The following is a 22255-nucleotide window of genomic DNA, read 5'->3' as shown; positions in this document are numbered from 1 at the left end:
TATTTTAAATTGTTTGTTCTAAAGGAATGTGTCGGGCAGGATCCATGTGGTCCTTTGGATGTTTGCCTCCCACATTTGTGCTGCATTAAAATTGCTTGGTTTTTCAGTGACTGAACTTTGGCAGAGGGGAAACTTACCTTACTAAAAAAAGATAGCATCCATATTATTTACCTCAGAAATAGCTATCCTGATGTTTTAAAGCAAATTTCCAAACTGAACTCCAAAAGGAAGCATCTGGGCCAAAGGACATGTGGATTAATACATCATTCTTCATTTTGTCCTCAGATCAACAATGAATTTTAGCACACATAGGATTAATTTTAGGCACACTCATAAGCCCATCTCAAGTTTAGTAATCATGTCAAATATGATAATGTTCCTATTTGAATTTTAATTGAGCAGATATTTGTAATTAATCATGTGTTCTGCACTATGCATAATCAGGATTTCTGTCAGAAATGCACAGAGCAAGGCTGTTTGTTGTGATGCCATCTGCATTTTTTTTCCTGAACTGGATGTTACGCCTGTATTTTAAAGACATCCCAAGGGGCATTATTTTTCCACATAAGTACATTTTACGTACTTAGTTTTTTTTTTCCCTTAATCTCGCTTTTGCTCAGAGTGGTTTTTTTTTGATTCTCTGCCCATGCAGCGTAGTTTGCATGTAGTTTGGACTGTGCGGATGGCATCGTTCGTGTCGCGGTACTTTGCAGGGACTGTGCGGATGGCATCGTTCGTGTCGCGGTACTTTACAGGGGCTGTGCGGATGGCATCGTTCGTGTCGCGGTCTCTCCGGTGACCGGAGCGGGGCCGGGCCGGGCGTCCCCGGCGTGCGGGAGGCACCGGAGGGTTCATGCGCAGTGGGGCAATGGGACGGGGAAGTGCGATTTCATCTAGGCTTCTTCCTTCCTTTTTCTAAGACACAGAATGTGCCCGCTAGAAGAAGTCACAGACATCTTTTTCTGCGTTTTGGAAAGGCCAGGAGGGCTGAGCGTGGCCTCGCTCCGAGCGCACATGTGCCGCAAGTAAAAGAGCTCCGCGATTGCCAGGTGGGTGCAAGGGCGCTTCGGGCTCTAGAGCTGCTTAAAAGCCAGTGATGAGTGTCTGCCCAAGATAACATCGTGTAATTTATTGCAGGAGGGTTGTGCTGTTTTAGATTTTTTTTTTTTTTTTAATACGGAAAAATAAGTAGTAACTTAGTTAAAAGAGTTTGCCACGAGTTTTAGCTCTGAAAATGAAACTATTTGCATGAAGTGCAGTTAGTATTCAAGGTACATATATTAAAGGCAGAAGACTTGTGTGTCATAACACTCACTTCTGCATTCTTCTGTTTACAAGTCTATTATGTACCCTGGTAAACACTGTTTTAAAACAGTACATGTAAATAAATAAATAAATATACACTTAGGAATATAAAACTATGCCACACAAAGGTTTTCTCAATGTAAATACAGATTTTCTTATAAAGTTATCCCAACTCATATCCAAGAAAAAAGTTGTCATTTAAATCTGATTGACCATTTTCAGATTCCTCATTTAATCTACTACGTATGCTCTTGTGCTATAAACTTTTGTGACTTTCAAAAGACTGAGCAGTTAAACAATGAGTAAGTGGCTATCCTTCATGTTCAAAAATAGATAAGGAGGACTGAAGAACAGTAAAAACTTGCAGTCCAAGAATAAGAGCTTCCATGATGCTTTCATTAAGGAGGATGACAATATCTGTATACTTGCTTGTGCAAGTCAGCCAAAGGATAGGTTTCTGTTACAGGAAAGTGGTCTGCACTTCCATTATTTCCAGTGGAGAAAGTAATTTATTTTCTTTTTGTAGCCTTGCAGCTTGCCAGAAATCAATAAGTCTGCTGAAGGAGTTTCCTCACCTCTGTATCCAGCATTGCATAACTGTGTGGTAGACAAGTAGAGGCAAAATGATATGTAGCAATAACCCTCTTAAAACCTCCCATTACCTACTCACCACTGCTTGGGCATTATTTTAGCAGGGTTTCTTGTAAAACTGTGTTGGTCTGTTATTTGGTTTTCACTTGTTGGCTGAACTCTGAGCAACACTTTGCTCATGCTAAGGGAACACAGCACCTTGGCAAAGTTGTTAGGATGTTAGAGCTTTTCCAACTGCTCCCATAACACAGTGTAGGTATAACAGGCAGGTTTTGTTTGTTAAAAAAAAAAAAAAACCCAACACATCAAAGAACATCCTTAAATGTGGAGATATTTAAGCAGCAGAATGGCCAACGTGGTCTACTGGAGTAGAAGTAAATTGTGTTAAGCATTTTGTCAGTACATGGCAAAATAGTGGTCCTAGCAGAACAGATCTAAAATAGCACAGTATATCTAGGGTAAAAGAACAAGAAAAAGGAGTAAAAATTCAGATCTCCTTCGACCAAGCCATTGTCAAAGTCAGTTGTTTTGTTTTCACAGTGCAGAGACAAGTTTCTGGATGGAACCTAAAACTGTGAAATATGATAAAACTTTACACTATTTTAGATATCACTCTATTTTGTCCTACAGGTTGTGATTAAGAACAGACAATAAGTTTTGAAAAGTCTTGATAACAGTAAATTTTAGCAGTGTAAGAGAACCAGGCTGTTGGTTATACTAATTATCTCAAAGATCTTTAGTTCATCTGAGCTCATACTTGCAAGCTTGAGGGGAAAATACAAGGAGGAAGAAATCTGCCCACACTGAATTCATTATAAAATTCTCATAGGTAGGAACTGAGTTCCCCATCTAGTCTTATTCAACATAACATCTCATGGTTTTCTTATTTGATTTTAAGCTGACAGGAAAACATCCAAACACTTTCATGAGTAACAGTAATAGGAATGGTTTTGCACTGTGTAGATATTTCTATTTATTACTTTAGGTTTTATGAAGTTGCACTGATAAAAGCTCACAGAGAAACATAGAATGAAAAATTAATAGAATGAAAACAACAGAATGAATAATACAAGAAAATTACCAAAGTGGATCCCCTAAAGGCGTGGTACTAAGAAATGTCATGGGGTTTGTAATCTTTCAGTGATAGCAAGCAATGGACCAAGATTCACACTGCACAGCAGAAAAGGAACTGTTGGAAGCTGTAAGCAGAATTACTACATCTTCTACCACAAGTCCATCTGATGAAGAAGAAAATCAACCTGAAGCTGAAATTTCATGTCAAGTGAGAAAAGAAAACCCAGAAAAAGATGACACACAAGGTTGATGCTATCCTTTAATTTTATTTCTCATCTAGCTGTTTGTGGCGTTAATCTGTTGTATTAAAAACTTTGCTTATTTATTGCAGCAGTGGTTCAAAGCTGTACTGCCACACTCCACTGAAAATAAGCCTTGAGTACACTTGTAGTAATAACGTAGCAATAGTGAAACCGATGCTCATCCTGATATGTATATACACACACAGAGGTTTCCTTTCAAATGCCTCGTGCCTCAAATGTATCACAGATTTAATTTTCACGCCAGCACTGAAAGCAGTGATCATCAGATGGCTGGTCTTGGGAGTGAGTGCACTTCCTGTGCATCAGCAACCTGAACTCCCTGGCAGTATCAGCAAGGACACCAAACTGAGGCCAGCCTCAAGAGGCAGCTCTCACATGCCTTTAAAGAGGCAGCACTGAACATCCACCATGCCTAAGATCGCTCTCATCTGTCATTAAATTAAGAGTTATGTATAAACTTAAATATATATAATCTTATAAAGGTTTTAAATCGGGAAGGATGTCATAAAAACCACCTCTCCTAGGAAATAGATACTTTGAGCCAAACCCCCAAGGCCTTGATAATTGAAACTGTATGGTCAAATGATTAAGAGCATGTAAAAATGAGGGGCCACTGAAAGAGTACTGTGGTGCCTTTACAAGTCTATTTCTGCACCAAGCTGTTCTCCCACCCTTCAGTTGTGCTCCTTCACCTCCATTGGCAGAATGTTCCATACACTGCAGACTGACCTCAGCTGACTGCCTTGACAAAGACATCCTTGATTAGAAACTGGGACCAGTGTGCCCACCGAGATACAAATATTCCATTTCTTTTATCTGCTTATCCAGCCTATATGGCACCTGATGAAATCTATCATCAGAAGATTTCCAAGACAGAGAAATTGCCTTTTTGAAATTCTGCATCAAAATCTAAGCAAACTCTACAACCAGCTGTCCCATATTTTTATATGTGCACACACACACATATGTATATATATATATATGTGTGTGTGTATGTGACTGTGAGAAGAGAGAGAGGGAAAAGGAGGGAGGTATATAAATATATATATTATATATATAAAATCATATTATAGATTATATATATAAAAACATGTATATAGCTAAGCTGTGCCATCAGTTCAGCTACAGAAAAAAAAAAAAGAGAGAATGTGGGAAATCCTCCTTCAGCTGAGCTGGTTATCCAACTCTGAGGTTAGGATATTATGTTTTCTCAGCTTTCTCCTATTACTGCACAAACCCCATATTTGAGTAGGGTCAGTTTTTGAATAAATATCTGAATTTGCAGCTGCATTGTATTATCTCATCCATTTAGCAACAAAGAAGCCTGGAGAAACATCTGACTCAAAAGACTCAGTCAGTGTTTCTTAGGGCTACTTCTGGGATGATGAAGAAAATCTCCTGCTCAGACTGTACCCTAGGTTACAACCTTGACATACAATATTTCATGGCAGAATGTTCTCTACAATTTTGTCTTCTGCAGATGATATTTTTTTCTTTCAAGACTTTAGACCCTAATAGCTTTCCTCAAAGCATCTGCTCCTGTCTGTTAGCAGTGAAATCACATATTTTATCAGTCTTTAGGTCTTGCTGTTACAGCAACAGAAAATCTAGGCTGTCCTTTCACAACAGATACATAAAAATTTTCTTCCCAAATGCAAAGAATATAAGCTGAAATACTAAATATATTTGTTTTAGATTCCAGTGCAACCCTAAGTCCCAACTCTTCAATGACCACTAAGGAGCTTCAGGAATATTGGAGGAATGAAAAACGCCAGTGCAAACAAATCAGACTCCTTTTTGAAATCCCATCAACCAGAATTGTAGAGCACCACTTATCTAAATATGTGGTAAGCTAAGAAATGAATATGTAAGAAGATCATTAATTTTTATTCACTCTACAGGGGTCTGCACAGCACACAGCAGGCCTCACTACATGAAAGCCTCAGCAAGGGCCAGCTCTTGCAAGCCAGGATCACACTGAGTAGAACCTGTTCTCACTGATTGTATGGGCCTGCCTGGTGCAATCTGCATCTAAAAAAACCCTCTGACAGTCAGTTCACTAAATCTGCTGCAGTGGAAAAGTATTATCAAATAAATTAGTATCATGAGTATCCTTAAAACACAGACTTTTGTCAACATGAAGGAAATTCACACAAATGTAAAAATATTTGTATATTTACACTTCCACTGAACTAGCCAGCTGTAGCAGCTGTAGTGCATTTGTATAACTTCCACATCAGAGGTTTCTTTTAGCACAAATGTAGAATTCTTTGATGTTGACAAAATCTAAGACATCCTCCAGCTAGATCACTTGGGATTGTTCCCCTTCCCTACTTGGAGCTCCCTTAGGTGGCATATTTCTGTCATATTTTTTTAAGATTAAACATGAGCATGAGGAGTGGGAACAACCAAGTAGGTTGGATTTTTGTATCTTTCCCCCAGTACTGACACTTAGTTTGTATTTGTGATTCTGCTCCTGGCCTTCAGAAGGACTGATCTAGATCGAGTGCCTTTTAGTATTCCTGTGAAATTCAGATAAGGATGATTTCCCTGTTTGCTACAGTCTGTGAGATCTGTAGATGAAAAATGCCAAGAATCAGCATTGCTGATACTGGGTGATCCAGTTTGGTGGAATTTGAAGTAAGTAAATGTTTTGGAGACTGTCCTTAGATCTTGTTGATGCTGGACACACCTACTCAGTTGCTGCTTTTCTTGCATACACACCTGAGTATTCAGCTTCTGAATAGCTAGAAATTGGTTTTGTGCAACTGCATGAGAGCAAGAGTATCATTCAGCATATGTGCAATTAAACTTAGTCATAAGTCACAAGCCTAGGCAAAAATATTTACATTACAACAAAACTGAGCCAATTTGAATGACAGTCTAATTAAGAGCTACTTCTTACCTTTTTCATGCACACTCCACAAATAAAAAAGCAAGTTCTTTTAAATTATTCACTTAGCTGCCCTTGATAAAATGATAGCTTTAAAAAAATGCTCTTATGATTGTTTTGGAATGCGTCAGGCATATATACACTTTTCAGCAGGGAGCAGGACAAAGTATAGGAAAATGCCACAGTGCTTACAAATGAAAAGAGATCAGAGAAGTCAGCTCAAATTTGGAAACCTTTCAAGAAGTGCCTGTAAAGATCATTTATGAAGATTAAAAGAGGGAGTTTCTCTTTAAGGAAAAACAAGGAAGAGAATCAGACAGGCATAGTGCGAGTACTCGTTTGCAGCCTTCAACAGCAGCAGAGAAAATAACTGGCATGAGCAAAACCCCTGCAGCTCCTGTATAAATCAGTGGGCAAAGGGTGGAGTTGGATGTGAACATGGTCACCACCCGAGAGGTCAACAGTCTGTGCCCTTCGGTGGCGACTGGTGACACAGTTAAATTGGCTCCCATGGAGCTACCATGGTTTGCATACGTTGGGGATTGGCCCTTCCTCAACATCACTGTGCTTGGATCAGAACCAGAAGAGATTATTTGGACAACACAGCATGGAATTTTGCAGCTATTTGCCCAATACTACATTTATTATGGTCTTTTTGGGGCTAGTAAAGAGCTGAGGAATACATGCTCTTGAGTACTGTTAATGTGGGGCAGCACAGCTGTTAGCTGCAAGGGAAGGGCTTTGGATAGCAGAATGCTGTAGAAGTGTTACTTTTTTGGTATTATTTAAGTGTGAATTGTTTGAATATAGGACAAAGATTTAGAGGGGAGAAAAGCATTTGGAGATGCTCCATCTTATTTTTGCACACACCACATATATTGCCAAATGCTCCCTCTTCTTTCACAGCATTACTAATACCCCAAATCCCTTGGAGTGTCTTATACAAAGAGCATTTCTGAATATTATGACCAATGTAAAATAGATTACATTCAATATTAAGTCTGGGAAATCCATTCAGTTCACTGAAGATGATTGATTGCAGCAGCCATGGCTGTTATAAAGAAAGTACAGCTACAGAAATGCTTTGTGAGTGTTTTTATGTGCTTCAGTCTGCTGCTAGTTTGCTTTCTCAGCACCTTGCAGGGTGGGATCTGTTAGTGCTCTCTTTATGTACAACTTACTTACGTGCTCAGCCTAAGCCTGGTGACAGCAGTACAGAACAGCTGGAGGTGGGAATTTTTAGTTTGATGGCTGCAGATCTTTTAGATCTACACTGAGAATGCACCATAATCCCAGGTAGTAACTGATTTAGCATCACTGCCATAGGAGTACACGAGATTACACACAGAAAATTGGTGCAGGAGTGTTTCAGCTGGAGGACTGAACAAGCACAAAGTCTTTTCATAGCAGTACCAGACAAAATCTGACTGCACTGGGGCTAGAATGGTCCCTTCTCATGCTTATTTTTTCTCTTTGGTTGTGTTTAGATGTATAAAATCATCATTTTGCAAACAGGGAGTTTTGACAGCAACAAGTCTGTAATTGAAAGGCGTTATTCAGATTTTGAGAAACTGCACAGAAATCTGCTGGAAGAATTTTGCGAAGAACTGGAAGATGTAACCTTTCCCAAAAAAACTCTAACAGGAAACTTCACAGAAGAAATAATCAATGAAAGAAAATTAGCCTTCAAGGACTACCTGAGACTCCTCTATTCTATGAAATACATCAGAAGATCAAAAAAATTTATAGACTTTTTAACAAGGCCAGAGCTGCAGGAAGCGTATAGCTGCCTGCGGGGTGGCCAGTACACCAAAGCTTTGGAAATCCTCGTGGAAGTCATTGGGCTGCAGGAAAGGCTGACGAGAGGAAACCCTGTTGCAATTGTCCCCACACTCTGTGCCATCGTGGTGTGCCACAAGGACCTGGAAAACCCAGCAAGTGCCTTTGAATACGGAGAAAAAGCTCTGGCACGCCTCGGTGTGCACACCAGCCACAGGTACTACATGCCACTGTTAGAAACAATGATCGCTCTGGCATATGAACTTGGCAAGGATTTTCTGTCTTTGCAAGAAAAACTGGAAGAATGGAAGACAAAGAAAGATCCCATACGGGTTTTTACCCTGAAGGAACTGGCAGTCCGGGAATACGTACGGTGAGCATAAGAAAAATTTAATGAAAGTGCAGACGCTTGAAAGAGTGAGAACTTGAAATTACCCGTTTGGCTTACATATAACATTGTATTAATAGGGAAAAAATTAAATATCTCCTATGCTCAAAGGGACATAAACATCTATGTTGGAATGTATTACAACTACTGTACAGATATGAGGAATTACTGAGGAGGACTTCTAAGGTTTTTTTAAAGGAAATTTGCAAGAAAATAATCTTTTATTATTAGGTTATTTTGAACATAGCTTATTTTGTGTGAAAAGTCAGAATAAGAAAATATAATTAATAAAGCAAATGAAAATCTACAGAATCGGAGGCATTACTTGTTTATGTGGAAACTACTTCTTTCAAGAAGAGAAATATCCTCTCAGTAGATGCAAGCTAAAGGGTACATCCTCAGACACTGAATGTAGTTTCTACTCCTCCAGCTGAGGCCTGGTCAAATGGCACTTTGCCATTTCTGAGGATGATGGGGTTGGTCTTGTTCCCACTGAATTCAGCTGCTGTGGGCAGGAGGAGGGGGAAGGTTTACAATCAACTTTGGTGGGAGCAAAAAATACAAATGATGGTCATTCCATCACAGCCGAGGGAATACACTTCACCTCCCTTTTGGAGCTAGCACATTTTTTTGACTTTCTGCATTGAAGGCACGTTCTTGTTTGCTTGCCTGCCTTGGTAATTTCCCTCCACTCTTAAGGTCTCTTCCATACACTTATTTTAATAATTTGGTAAATTAATTCTCATAAATATTCTAATTAGCTTGTCATTATCTAGCATGGGTCATTATTGTCTGCTGAACATAGTCCACTGAGTACTCCAGTTACAGATACTACCTGCACTACAATGACACTGTCTATAAATTAAGAATAACTGTATTCATTTACCTCCCCAAGACATGAAAGATTCAGTTAATTGGAAGTGCACTGAAGCTGAAAAATTTTGTTGTGTATTATTATAAGAAGTATGGATTGAAAAAAATACAGAATAATAGGACTGGCTAGGGTGGAAAGTTAATATTTTAAGTAGTTATTAACAGCTAGGCATTAAACGCAAAATACATGGATTATTTCTATTTGGCAATTATTATTTTTGCTAGTTATACCAGAAATAATAGAATTAAGAGTAATTAATTAAGAGACTTAAGGGCTAATCTTGCCACAACATAACATATTGCAGAACAGTTAAAACGGATCAAAGGTAACACCTTCTTAGAGGATGTGTGACTCAGTAACAAAGCAGTGAAGAAAAAAGCATGTCTGGGGTCTGCATCACACTCAGGCAGTTTCAAGTTCAGGAGAAAGGAGGAATGGCCTCCACACTGCTCTAACTCCACAACAGATTGTGGTGAAAAAACAAAAGAATAGGAAAAAAATTATTTCCTCCCTTTTTCCCCACTTCCATCTTTGTGTGCAGCATCCCAGGCACAGTTTTCTTGGATTCTCCTGAGTTTCTATGGAATGGTCCATGAATATCTACCTGCATCCACATTGCAGCTGACCACAGGGTTACAGAGTCCATAAGTACTTGATGTCTAGCAAGGACAATTACCAGGAAAGCAGCACATCTGTAAGATGTAAAATTTATTAATCTTCCCAGAGATTCCATTGAAAATCCTTGGAAGAAAAAGCTAGAATAGTTATGGCAGCAAATGGGGATCCACAGAGCCTGGATTTCACCTGGAGCTCTGCCACAGACTTGGTCTGAACTCAGCATAATTAGCTTAATCTCTGTGCCCCTATTTCCTCCCACTGTACTTCCCCATAAAGTTTCCTCATTCAGGTTTCTCAGTACCTGTAGAACAGGACAGTTGTGAAACTTGACCAAATAAGTCCAGCATTTAACTTGGAAATGTTCATTAGGATAGAGGCAACTTTCATTTATACAAGCCTATTCCAATCCTCAAGGATATCTTGAGGCAGAAGAGAATTTAAGAGATATTGAGTTGCCAAACCTGTGTGCTTATTGTGGATTACAATTTCTGTACCAATGCAGTCTCATTTTAGAATCAGGTGTTATTTTCTTATAAACTAGAGAAGCTACAAAATTATCTCTATATTACATCGTACTGTAATGAGACCAAGGTGGCTGATCAGCCCCACAGGCAATCAGCCAATTCTGATTTCTTAGCTGTAAAACCTCAGAGTGGTTGGACCTGCCAAAAGAATTCTGCTTCCTTTTACACTCATTTCAAGAGTCAGCTTCTGCAAATTCTTTTTTAGTTGATTTTTACAGCAGAGATACATGTTATTACACTAAAAGGTAATGGCACCCCTGCTTCCATACTGTCTTTCACAGAAGCCTGCAAGGAGCAGGTTCCCTCTGCCTGTAAATGGCTTTATCTTCCACAGTCAGAAATGTGCAGGCAGGTAGGACAGATTTCCTGCAGGCAGACAAGATGAGCATCTTTCCCATTACTTTTGCAGCAATAGAGCAGTGTTGTTGTATTGTCCTGACTTTTCCCTAAGATGTGTAACAATGGAATGTGTGCTCTACACCAGCCACCTCATCTTAGTTCTCCTCTAATGTTTTGAGAATGGCTCAAATAGCTGCCATTTTCATGCACATCTATCCATCTTGCTTACCTGTGGCCCTCCCTTCACTCCTGTTGAGAAGCCACTGGAGAACAATGGCTGAAATGTTCGTGCAGTCCCTAAAGGGTTCATGTGCTGTCCCCAGAGCACACATCTCACCCCTCCAAGTGCCAGGCCAAAAAAAGGGAAAAGGACTGCAACAGTGAGACTATTTTGGAAGAAGAAAACTTTGTCACTGCCACATATGCAAGAGCATAACATAAATTAAAGAGGTGGTTCCTGCTTCCCCACAGCCATTTTACTTCCACTCTTCACTGCTGTACAGTATTTGAGTGAAAAAAGCATGTTTTATAAATAAATCCGTGTCATCCTTTTCCTGCCTCCCCAAACTATGGGTCTTTTTTAGAAAATATTTCTTTGGTTTAATAAAATAGAAGCTAACATCTGCTGGCATTTATCCTGTTTGCATCATTAACCTTTATCAGCTGCTCTCCGTACCTGGAAGGTGACTGGAGTTCATCTCCAGCTGAAGGTCTTGAGACCCAAGCTCTGCTCTTGGCAGTGTCCCAAGCCCACTGAGTGACTTTGATCAACTAATCAAATCTCAGATTTCTTTTGAATACCAATGTTACTTTGTCTTCTTTTATAAAGCTATATTTTACTTCTATTTTAGCAGTACATTCCAAAGTATCATTTTTCCCATTTTACTGCTAGGGGAATTGTGGTACAAGTAAGAGAAGTGATTTTTCCCAAAGTCTAATACAGTGGTCTGGAGACCACACTTCCTGAAGAAATCCTGAAGCACAACTGGCATCCCAGCTTTGCAGAAAGAGCCCTGCCATAGTTTTGTGTACTCAAGTACATCTTGCATGAGCAGCCACAACACAGCTTCTCTTGTGCCTGGTGTCATACACCTGAGAAAACTGCCTGAGGTGTCAATGCAAGAGAAAACATTTCTGACTAATTGATATATTTGAAGAACTAATAAGCGGTTAATAGCACAAATATTCTAACCACTACTTTATAAAAATAAAAAAGCAAAAGTCTTACCTAAGAGATTTTTAGAATATATAAAAAACCTACAGACTTCAGTATCATTTTCCACAATAAGGAATAGAAAAATATTTTCAAATACATTTTTTCCAGTATTTGAGTATTTCTTAGAATTTGGAATTTCTTTCCAGTGCTCTTGTAGTCTAAACAAGAAGAGTCCCACAACCACTACAGAGTACTGTATACATCAGCAATCTGTTACTATCCACTTTTCTCAACAGCACACAGTACATCAGAGCTTTGCAGTATGGTCTAACTTTTCCAGTTGCTATTGACATCTCTGAAGTATACCTACAACAGATACCAATGCAAGTATAAATTCAAATTTAACTTTTTCCCAGGAAAAAAGGTAACAAAAAAAAAAAAAAACCCACCAAAAAAACTGTCCAACCAACATCTGCCTAGCATATCTAACAAAACACAGGCTGTATACAAGTAAGAAAAAAATTTAAATAAAGTCTGGGCAGATCATCTCCAAGAGTCCATGGAGAGCTGCATTACGATCTATTGAGCTTTGCTCCATTTCCATATCAATTATTATATCATTTGGGGCATTAAGCAGATAATACTGTTTACACAACTTTCTAAAATAACTAAAGAAGCCCATGAGGATGCCTAGTTACTTATGAAACATATGCAGACAAGATGCTCTCTGTGCAATGCAGCATCTTGTTTACAGGGAATCCTGTGATCTTTATCACATACTTGTTATTAACTCCTGTTATCTGCTACATCACTGGAGGATAATATTTGCTTTCCTGAATCTTAATAAGGCTAAATACATTTATTGAATTCAACAGATTTGTACAATCAGTATGGGAGTCGAGTTCAGGACACAAGATGAAATCTAGGTTTCGTGGCTGACACAGCAGCTGAGCAAATCAAATCAAGAATGTTTATTTTTTATTAGATCAAAGGCAAGAACAAGATGTGTTGAAAAACTAAATACAGTTGTAATGGTGTAAAATACTGAATGTCAATTCCCATCTGGATGAGGTGAGAACCCTGCAGAACCAACCTATTTACATTCAGATCACATTACAACATATGTTCATCATACTTTGTGAATATGTATATGCTCTATAGATACACAAGACACAAATTTTCATGTCAGACCTGAGAGCAGCTACACTGAAATAAATTAAGTTATAATGTAGTTGAGAACAGAATAAGTTCTACTGTTTGTATAAACACGTGCACAAGCTCTATACTCAGTGGATGTGTGGACGAGCAGATGGTTGATGAGGGGAAAGAGCAAGCAAATTTGAATGTTTTGATGCTTAATAAATGCTTTCCAAGTGTTTAAGAAATTTGTATCAAAGTTACATTTACAAGCACCTCATGGTTTTATATACCTATATATATAGAGAGAGAAAGAGTGCTAATTTTAAACATACAACTTCTTTTATTTTAGTCATAGAAATAGGAATACATATGTAAGTCTGTGATTATTCAGAAAACTGCTGCAGAGAAATACACTGGATGATCTTCCATATACTAATGTCTCTAAATTTGTGCAATTTAAATATTTTTCATTCCAGACAGTCCAAGACTCTGTGATAACCGATAGGAAATAGTAAATAATTTTACTGAAAATGCAGGATTTAAATCCCACTGTTTTTCCTGGGTGCAGCGATTGCCAAGGCTTTGGTGCCCTGGCATGGCTGCAGTGCCACTAGATGGAGCCGCAGCATTTTCAGGAGCTCAGGACCCTGCGAGCTCAAGGGAATGGAACAGAGAACTTTCTTTAATGACTTGAATTTTATTTTTTTTTAAAAATATACTCTAAAGTCTAACATTTAAATTTTAATATGATTAAACTAAATATATATCTCTCAGCTCCATTGTGGGTTCAGACTGTAGCGCCTTGCTTTCCAGCTGTCCTTCAGGACAATTTACCACAGCCCTTTATCAGGCAGAGCTCTAGGAGCTGGCTGGAAAGCTGAAAGGGAAAATGTTCTTGCAGGCTTTTAGACCTGGTGAGTTCAAAGCCAGAATCACTGCAGCAGCTCAGTTCCTACAGTACCTTTTCCTTCTGATCAAAAGGAACCAAGTAAAACTCACAACTCTTAAAAGAACTATCAAATAATGGGGGGAGGGAAGCAAAAATAAATGGGCCCATAATGCCTTCTGAATAGTGCTGGGGAAAGTTCAATGACTCCATTTTAAAAAGCTGCACTCCCAAGTATGAAAATGAGATCTGATTCTGCGTCCAACTACTCTAAAATACATCTGTTAATTTATGTACAGGCAGAAATACACTGCAAACAGTATCCATAGACATGTTTTGACTTTGAGAGTTGTCCTCTGGTTGATAACATAGAGGGGAAAGGAATGATGACTAAACCTGGACCATAACTCCCAGTCACCTCCTTTATCTGTGCTTTAAGCTGCAAAACACAGAAATTTGGTTTTGGAAGGAGCCTCTGAGAAGCACAACAGATCCAGCATAGGCCTGCAGTTCCCTGAGGTGTGCTAATGATTTTTAGCAAGTTGCTGGGATGGCCTGGGTTTGGAGACTGGCTTCTCCCAGCACTGGCTGCCAGCTGCAGACCAGAGGTGGAAAGCAGCCTCCCCCTGCATCAAGATTTTTTTTTTCCAAAAGGTTTCTGCAGAATCTGCTAGCTTTTAGAAACAGCATGAGGGAACTGGGCAGTCCAGAGACAGTAAAATGGAGAAAGACTTTGCCAAAGCCTTTGAAAGAATAGTCTCAGGAGGTGAAATCTTTGAAAGGGTGTCTGCCTTATTCCTATTCAGTTTCTCCTAGAAATCATAGAAGGAAAAGAAAAATAAAAAAAAAAAAAAAAAAAAAAAAGATACAGTGCTTTTATAGTGCTTTATATGTTCAGAACATTTTATAAATACTGGGCAAGATTAATCCAGGCTTTAAATCTGTATAAACCTTGGCAAAGGGTTCTGGTGCCCACGAGATTATAAAGTCTGCCACAAAACTAAATTGTGATGATCAAAAAAGGAGACTCAAAAAGGTGTAGCCAGGAAAATAGTTTGTTATTTGTGAAACAAGAAGACAGGAAAAAATCTAGGAAGAGAAACAAATGGTTGGTCACCTGCAGTAGAGTGTAAGTTTTCATTCATTTTATGTCCTTTGAGAGCAAAGAGTCATGCAGATTTTTATGGCAAAAGCAGTACCCCAGAGAGACTGACAGGGAAAACTGGTTTTGGTTTATGCATTTATACTTTTCTCATCCTAAGATAGCAGTGAGGATACTTGGTTATAAGCAAACATAAAGAACAGTACTAATTATAGTCTTCATAAGCAGCAGTAAGCCCAACTAACTTATTCCTTGATTATTATGCTCCATGTTCATCTGACTGGTCCACATAGCAACTGTAAGAGGCTTGATTTGTACTGCATCAGAATGTATTTTACACATACTTATATTTGAAATGTATTTTAAATTATGATTTGTCCTGCTGTGCAGCAGCTTAATGATAACTGACCTAATTTGCCATATAAATCTTCTGTATAGGAAGGGAATTCATTTTCCTTTTGGAAGGCAGAGCACTCTGAAACAACCTTTGTTTGCTGCTGCCACCCCAAGCCCCTTCAAAACCTAAGGTAAGAGGTAGAGCAGGAGGGCTGAAGGATTGTCTTTATCTCATCTCAGCATGTTTTCCCTGTGTTGGCCACTGATGCTCACAACAGAGAGGATGAGTAAACATGGCAAAAGCATCACATGGAAAGTTGAGACAAAGCATAATTCCACAGCTAACCAGTGTCAGAGGAACCACGTGGTAGAGCTGGGCAGATGATGTGACACTCCAGAGCTTCAGCCATGCCCCTGGATGTATTTGTAGCTGCTGTTCTGCATCTGTTTCACATCACTGTGTGGCTCCAGAGACCTCTCTGCTCCCTCCTCCCATCTCATTCTCTCTGCCTCACACACTCCAATTATATTTGGAGCAAAATAGATTTACTAGCTATGGAAAGGTCTCTAAATCTAGAACACTGACCATCTCTTCCCCCACCACTCCTAATCTGATAATTGATTCACTACAGCATACAGACAGGACTGGCTGCAGCAGGACCAGCTCCAGAGGTGCCCTCACCTTCCCACAACCTGTGCTCTTGGTCTGTCCTCAGGCCCAGGTGGGATTTATTCATGGACACTATAGTCTGAGTGCATTCCCTCTCCACAATTTTTCTTCTTATTTTGCTAAACTTCTTAATTTCACAACAGCACACACAGCCTTAGGAACCTAAGAAGCTCAGCCTCTGAGTTTTTTCACAAATACATGCTCCCTGCCCATCCTGCAGTACAGCTCAGCTGCAGTCTGGGCCATCGAGTGTTAGAAAGCACATCTCTACAGAAAATGCAACCTGCTTGATCTATTAGCTATGCTTACAGGAGCTTATGTCTCCTTGTGCTGATGCATTTAAAAAAAAAATATCAGACTTTACATATATTTTCATTCACCCCTGTAACAAATGCCAGACTTCAATACTGTCTTTCCTAACAGTGCAGCTTTAAAATGTCTCTTCTTCGCTGCCACTCAAGGTTTTCCTGCCTGTTGAAGATGACCGTGAAGCATCTGCACTGGTCACACAGTTGCCATGATTTGAGGTTGCCACTGATACTCTTTGTCTCACTGCTCAGAAAAGAGCAGGGACAAGCCATGGAGGTGGAACTCCACCAGTCTGACCTTCAGGACAGGCAGAGCTGTTACCAAACATGCAGGACCACTGTCATGATAGGTGACTGATTCCTTTCCCTTGGTGTTAGTCTAGACCACCAGCACCTATTTCAGATGCCATCTCTCTTCACAACCTACAGTTCTTTTCCATGTAGGCACAATAGTGATGATCAAATTACTGCCTTAAAGAGACATTCTACTTATTGAAAAGGATCAAAGGAATTCTTGCAACAATAAAGGAGGTGATATGCTAGTCTGATTTTCATTAAGATCTCCAGGTCTAGCAAAAAAAAAAAAAAAAAAAAGTAACTCTTACCCTCCTTCCTCAGCATGCCACTCTGTCCCTCCTGACAGCTTCTGGCAACAATCTTCTTTTTTCAATCCTGAGGAACCAATTGAAGTTTCCTTTATCTCCAAACCCCTTGCTCTGCAAAACCATTTGTATCATTTTGGACCCATGAGTCATGTCCCTCAAAGCTATTTGTTTACTTCTCCCACTGTCTTCCTTACGGACTGAGGCCATGTATCACAAAGAATTGTCTGGCTTTCCCATTCCTTATCAGAGGCAGCAAATGTTAGAACAATGTGTACATAAAGGAAGATCTGATAACCCACCCATGTATTGCTCCACCTGCCACCTCCAGGTCATTCACAGTACTCCTGCAATTCTTTCTGGCCAGCAGAGTCAGTGCAGTGCATTGCTCTGCTTGGAGAATCACACCCCCAGCTTGCTAGAAAGCAAAAGCTTGAATTACCTCATCCTCTTTCTCTGGCATAAGAAAGAATTTGCCTGTTTTAAATTTGAACTGACTGCATAAACTTCTACATTCTCTTTACCAGTTGGTGGAGTTTTTTTAGTTGTTGTTTTGTTGTTGTTTTTTTTTTTAAACTAATCTTTTTGGAATTTGTATGTAGCTTAGAGCTAATTTTAGCTTGATCAGAAAGTGCTCTGGGATGCTTGTACAAAAGGTTCTATAGAAATTTATTGCATAACATTGCATCCAAATCAAAATCAACACAGTTAAAAATTAGCTATGGTAGTAAAACACACTGCAGGGACAAGGCTGGCACAGAGTCCATGCTGAAAAAAATGCCAAAGAGTTGTGATCTCTGTATTTTCACAGGTTGAGAAATGGACTTTCAAGGGGAATTTGAATCTGATGCTTTGAGATATGAGCTGATCACCCTATAGGAATTGAGAAGGGATTTTTAATCAGTGGAAAACTGAGCTGTAGCCATCCAGAAACACACCAGTGGATCTGGAGTACATAATGCTCATTAGCTGTGGGTAGGAAGGTAGATTCACTTGGCTTTGTCCATGCCCTGTTGATAATGATGTAAGGCACAAGACAAGGACATTATGGTAGGTGAATCAATACTCAGAACCACTGAAAAAGTCTTATTTTCTCCACAGAATGAAGAAGCAGTAGCACTCTGAGGTCAGAGCTAGGTAGTCAGGTATACATGGATAATTGCAAGCATTGCAGTTCCTACATGCACTCTTCACAAACATGCATTGACTCACCACAGAATGCCTCCTAAAGAAAAAGAATTCTTAAGATTTCTTAACATTCTCCCTTGAGGGCGAGTTTCTTTTCCAATCCATTGTGCTAGCATTACAACCTTATTTTTATTTTCAAGAATTTTCATTGAATCACAGAACTCCTCTCTGACACAGCTCACCTTTTAGAGATATTTTTCAATTGATCTAATCCATCCATTCTACCTAAGAACTCCTTTGCCTGTTTAAAAAAACAACAAATGAAAACAAAAAACAAAGACCTAAGGATGCATGTAAAATGTAGCATCATTAACAATTCTTTAATATATACAAGCAAATCTGGCAACTTTAAATCTTGTTACTACTTTGAAACATGCCACAGACTGTCTTTTCCACTTTCTACTTAGTGAATCTTCATAGGGTTTTTAATACTCTTTCTACTTTTGCCATGATCAAAGGAATTGCTCTCCGTTTGCTTGTTCCTCTGATAAGTGATAAAAGATGTCAGTGAGACTAATGAGAACTGCCTCCAGCTTCCTTCATAAAGCCCTGTAGAAAAGAAATCACAATGCATCGTCAAACCTGCTAGTCTTTTAGGAAATACAGTGTGGAAAAATACTAGGCACAAAGACAACAGGGGGATGGGAGCAGGGGAGGAGGGGGGGAAAGCTTTTACAAAAGAAACAAGGATATTGGTGTGTAAGCAGAAATGTTACTCCCATCAGTAGACTGTATTGGGGTAAATCCTGAAACAACTGCATGTGCAAACGTGGGACTTCCGTTCTTTGCACTACAGTATTTGCCTTTTCACACACACACATTGCACATGTTGGCAAAGTCACATCACAGTTTTCCCCCCCCAGCCCACAATACAGCAGTGCTAAAAATCAGAACCCAAATCCAGATTAGGACTTTAGTCTGCAGTGCTCAATGACAGTTCACTTTACTTTTTTAGGACCCGCCAGGATCTTCTCAGTTCCAAAATGAATTTTATCTTCTAGTGCAAAGGCTGTCGGTGAGGCCTGAAGGCAGATTGAGCACACCTTCAGGTCCTACAACCACAGCTGTGTTTCCATTTACTGACACTGAAAACAACTCCATTAAACTCAGTGGATCAAATAAAGTGTTCATGCATCAAGACCAGTCCCAAATAAGTGGTGAGGTTTTAATTTGCACTATGAACAGCTGCTCAGCCTTCTGAGCAAATTCTTCCTCCCATTTGCTGACCAATATCTCATCTGCAGGGGCTGCTGTGTGTTTTCCCCAGCCAGATAAAAGTCAAATGCACACAGGTATCTTGCTAAGAAAATCTCACTTCTTGGAATGAAAGAGAAATCAAGGACAGGTGTGAATCGAACAGCAGGTTCTTCATACATACCATCTCCTCCATGGCAGATGTCTAGGTCTCTTGTTTTTCAAGAATGTCAAAAGCACACCAAAAGGTGGTGGCACTGTCAATTTTGCAGTGAATAACCTGTCCTAGAACACGTTATTGTTGATTGCACATTGGTGGGGGAAGATACAATTCTGTACTTATTATTTAAGCTGACAAATGCTACCCTTGCAGCTTTTCCTCATGCAAACACCTGCAGAGAAACAGTGCCTCTTGTATTCAAAACAAAAGCTCTTTTTTTTGGCTTTTGTCACAGGAACTGTCCATTTCATGTATTTTACTAAAAAAATCCAGGACACATTTTTGGCCTATTTTTACAAATTTCAAAGTTAAGTATTGAAAAGGGTGTTTAGCAGCAACTTGCTGGTAAAGATTGAAACTCACAAAGAATTTCAGGAACACGAGGTGATTGTAACATCCAGACCTGCAACAAAACAGAGCCTCGGAGATTCCACAGGTGTCTGCCTGTGCAAGAGGCAGTGATGACTTCAGGGTTTGTAGCCTCAAAAGACTGATCTGGAAGCTCTAGACTGTTGAAAAAAAAAAAACAAACCCACAAACAACCCTGCTCTTCAGTCCTTATGACTGTGGGAACATACTGATTCTGTTTTAGGACCACCTCAGAAAGAGCTAAATACCAGGTGAAAAATTGTCTATTTGTAAAAACTTTCCAGAGCATTTCAAGAGATAGTGTTTGATGTATGGGTAATTTCCACGCCTACACAGCAAAACTCATTGTCAGAGCTGAATCAGGGAGAAAAGAAATTCTACAAATTAGGAAAGGAAATGGCAATATGAAGATGTCCTTCAGAGAAGGAAGAAAGGAGGTCATTGAAACATCCAGCTATGCACATGAAACCTGTCCTGTCCAGCACTCAGCCAGCCAAGTCCTTTTGGTTGCCCACAGGTTGGCTTGCCCTGGAATTCCAGCCTCTCCACATCTCTCACGTTCTGCTGCAGTCCTCTGAAGTGCACAATTAAATTAAATCATTTGGGAAAAAGGAAGAACCAAACTCTCAATATCTGTTAGCTGAGATAGCTGCTTAGTTTGGCACAGGCTAAACTGCAGCCTGCATTTTGATATTATACCTCCCATCCCTCAGCACTCTCCTCCCCAAGGGAACAGGCACCCACCAGGAATGGTTTATCCTTCCCATCCTCTGCTGGACAGGGGTGAGCAAACAGAGCAAAAGCCTTGTGGGTCAATACTGCAAAATAAAGAGTAAACCTTAAAACACCTCTCCCCCACCCTCCCTTCTTTCCAGGCTTCCCTTGACTTCTAAATTCTCTTTCCCAACAGCCTTGGCCAGAGGTGGATCTCTCCTGGACCTCTGTAGGACAGGGGGGAGTGTCTGGCAGCTTCTCACAGAAGCCACCTCTGGAGACCCCCAAAAGCCTGCCACACACACCCAAAATACCTGTGGAACCTGACAGCTGCAGTCTCATCACTATTTCTATTCCATTGGGAAAGAAAAGTGTACAGAGAGCAGAATTTTTAAAAAACAAGCTTATGAAAAAGAAATTATGGAAGAATAAATGAAAGAAAGGAAGAAGATAAAAACAAGGGGGGGGGGAAATGAAGGAAGGCAGTGAAATAAATCTAGCAAGGTTTAAAAGGACAAGGAAAGAAGGAAGGGATTTAAAAGGATAATGAAATACTAACATAGAGATAAAATTTAACAAATAAAATGCATGGGGAAAGAAAAAAGGTGGGACTTATTGTAATTTTTTTTTAAATGTGAAAAAATGAAAGAAAATAAAGAAGATGAACATAAGATACACAGGTCTCAGTTACTGCCACATTATAGGCAGAAATCCAGAATGGCTTTCTTAAAGCTGCACTATGAATCAAAAACTGGATCTCAATCTCTATTCATTTTCAGCAAGAAAATAATTACTCTTTTCATGTTACTCTTCTTACGAAAAATCTGACTGGAAACTTCCAACTATCCTACAAACTGCAAGAATTTTTGACTTGAAAATGAAATTTTACAAATGAAAATTGTACTGTAGCTTCATATCAAAATACCTAAGACAGCATTAAGAACACTATCAACCTTCCTTTGGCAAAGAAAACCAAAAAATCTCAAAAGGTTTGCTTGGAAATGTTTAACACTTATAGGGAAATTTGGCACTTTTCCAAAGATGTTTTTGTTACCCTCACACAAAAAAGGTAAAGTCAGCTGAATGATCACATTTCAAGTCTAGTAGAAATTAGATCCTAGATGTCTTCACCACCTGCTCAGCATATTTTGTTTATTATTCATTCAGGTAACATCATCTTCCTTCAGTGGTTTCTGTGAAAACCATTCCAAAAAGCCATTCCTAAACCTAGAGAAACATGCTGAAGAATTGCTGCAGAGGCATGTATTAGAGTTTTTCCAGGGAAATAAATTTATTTAAATTTTGTTTTATCACTTCTGGGAAACATCTTGGCCAAAGCAACTTTTTATACTTGATCATTTATTATGGTGTTTCTTTCCTTAGTAGGTTTCTCAGTATGTGTAAAGGACTGGGGATTTACCTGTGTTATTTTCAGGATATAGAGGATGGGAGTTGAAGTTAAAATATTGGTGGTGAGGGCTTGTAGCAGGAATGTCATAGAAATTCTTATTCTTGTGATCAGTTCCATTTCAGGGCTGTTAGCCAGACCTCTTGTAATAAATTTAGGCTTTCCTAAACAGGAAACCTCAGAAAAATTCATTTGAATGAACTGTAGCTGTGAATTAATGTTCCCAAGTGCCTTTACACAGACATGCACTTAAGGGTTTAACAGACCACAGAGCAGTAGAGTTTGTGGATGTCTGATATAGCTGGGAGATACCA

General features: G+C 39.3%; 1 protein-coding gene across 1 annotated transcript; it reads left to right on the top strand.

Moving 5' to 3' along the window:
• Positions 1-917: 917 nt before the first annotated feature.
• SNX20 (sorting nexin 20) lies at positions 918-8605 on the top strand. Its single transcript, XM_085589586.1, has 4 exons — positions 918-1049; positions 3038-3215; positions 4929-5080; positions 7614-8605. The coding sequence occupies exons 2-4, from the start codon at positions 3050-3052 to the stop codon at positions 8280-8282; spliced, it is 987 nt and encodes a 328-aa protein (XP_085445712.1). The 5' UTR covers positions 918-1049; positions 3038-3049; the 3' UTR covers positions 8283-8605.
• The last annotated feature ends 13650 nt before the right edge of the window (positions 8606-22255 follow it).

Source organism: Lonchura striata, chromosome 11, assembly GCF_050655825.1.
Source record: "Lonchura striata isolate lonStrDom1 chromosome 11, ASM5065582v1, whole genome shotgun sequence".
Taxonomy (NCBI): domain Eukaryota; kingdom Metazoa; phylum Chordata; class Aves; order Passeriformes; family Estrildidae; genus Lonchura; species Lonchura striata.
This window is presented reverse-complemented; position numbering and strand designations above follow the sequence as displayed.

Excerpts from the sequence above, each read along its gene's own strand:
- SNX20 (XM_085589586.1), top strand. The coding sequence starts at position 3,050 with ATGGACCAAGATTCACACTGCACAGCAGAAAAGGAACTGTTGGAAGCT. Across the intron at positions 3,216-4,928 it reads AGAAAAAGATGACACACAAG|ATTCCAGTGCAACCCTAAGT; the intron begins GTTGATGCTATC and ends TATTTGTTTTAG. Across the intron at positions 5,081-7,613 it reads ACCACTTATCTAAATATGTG|ATGTATAAAATCATCATTTT; the intron begins GTAAGCTAAGAA and ends GGTTGTGTTTAG.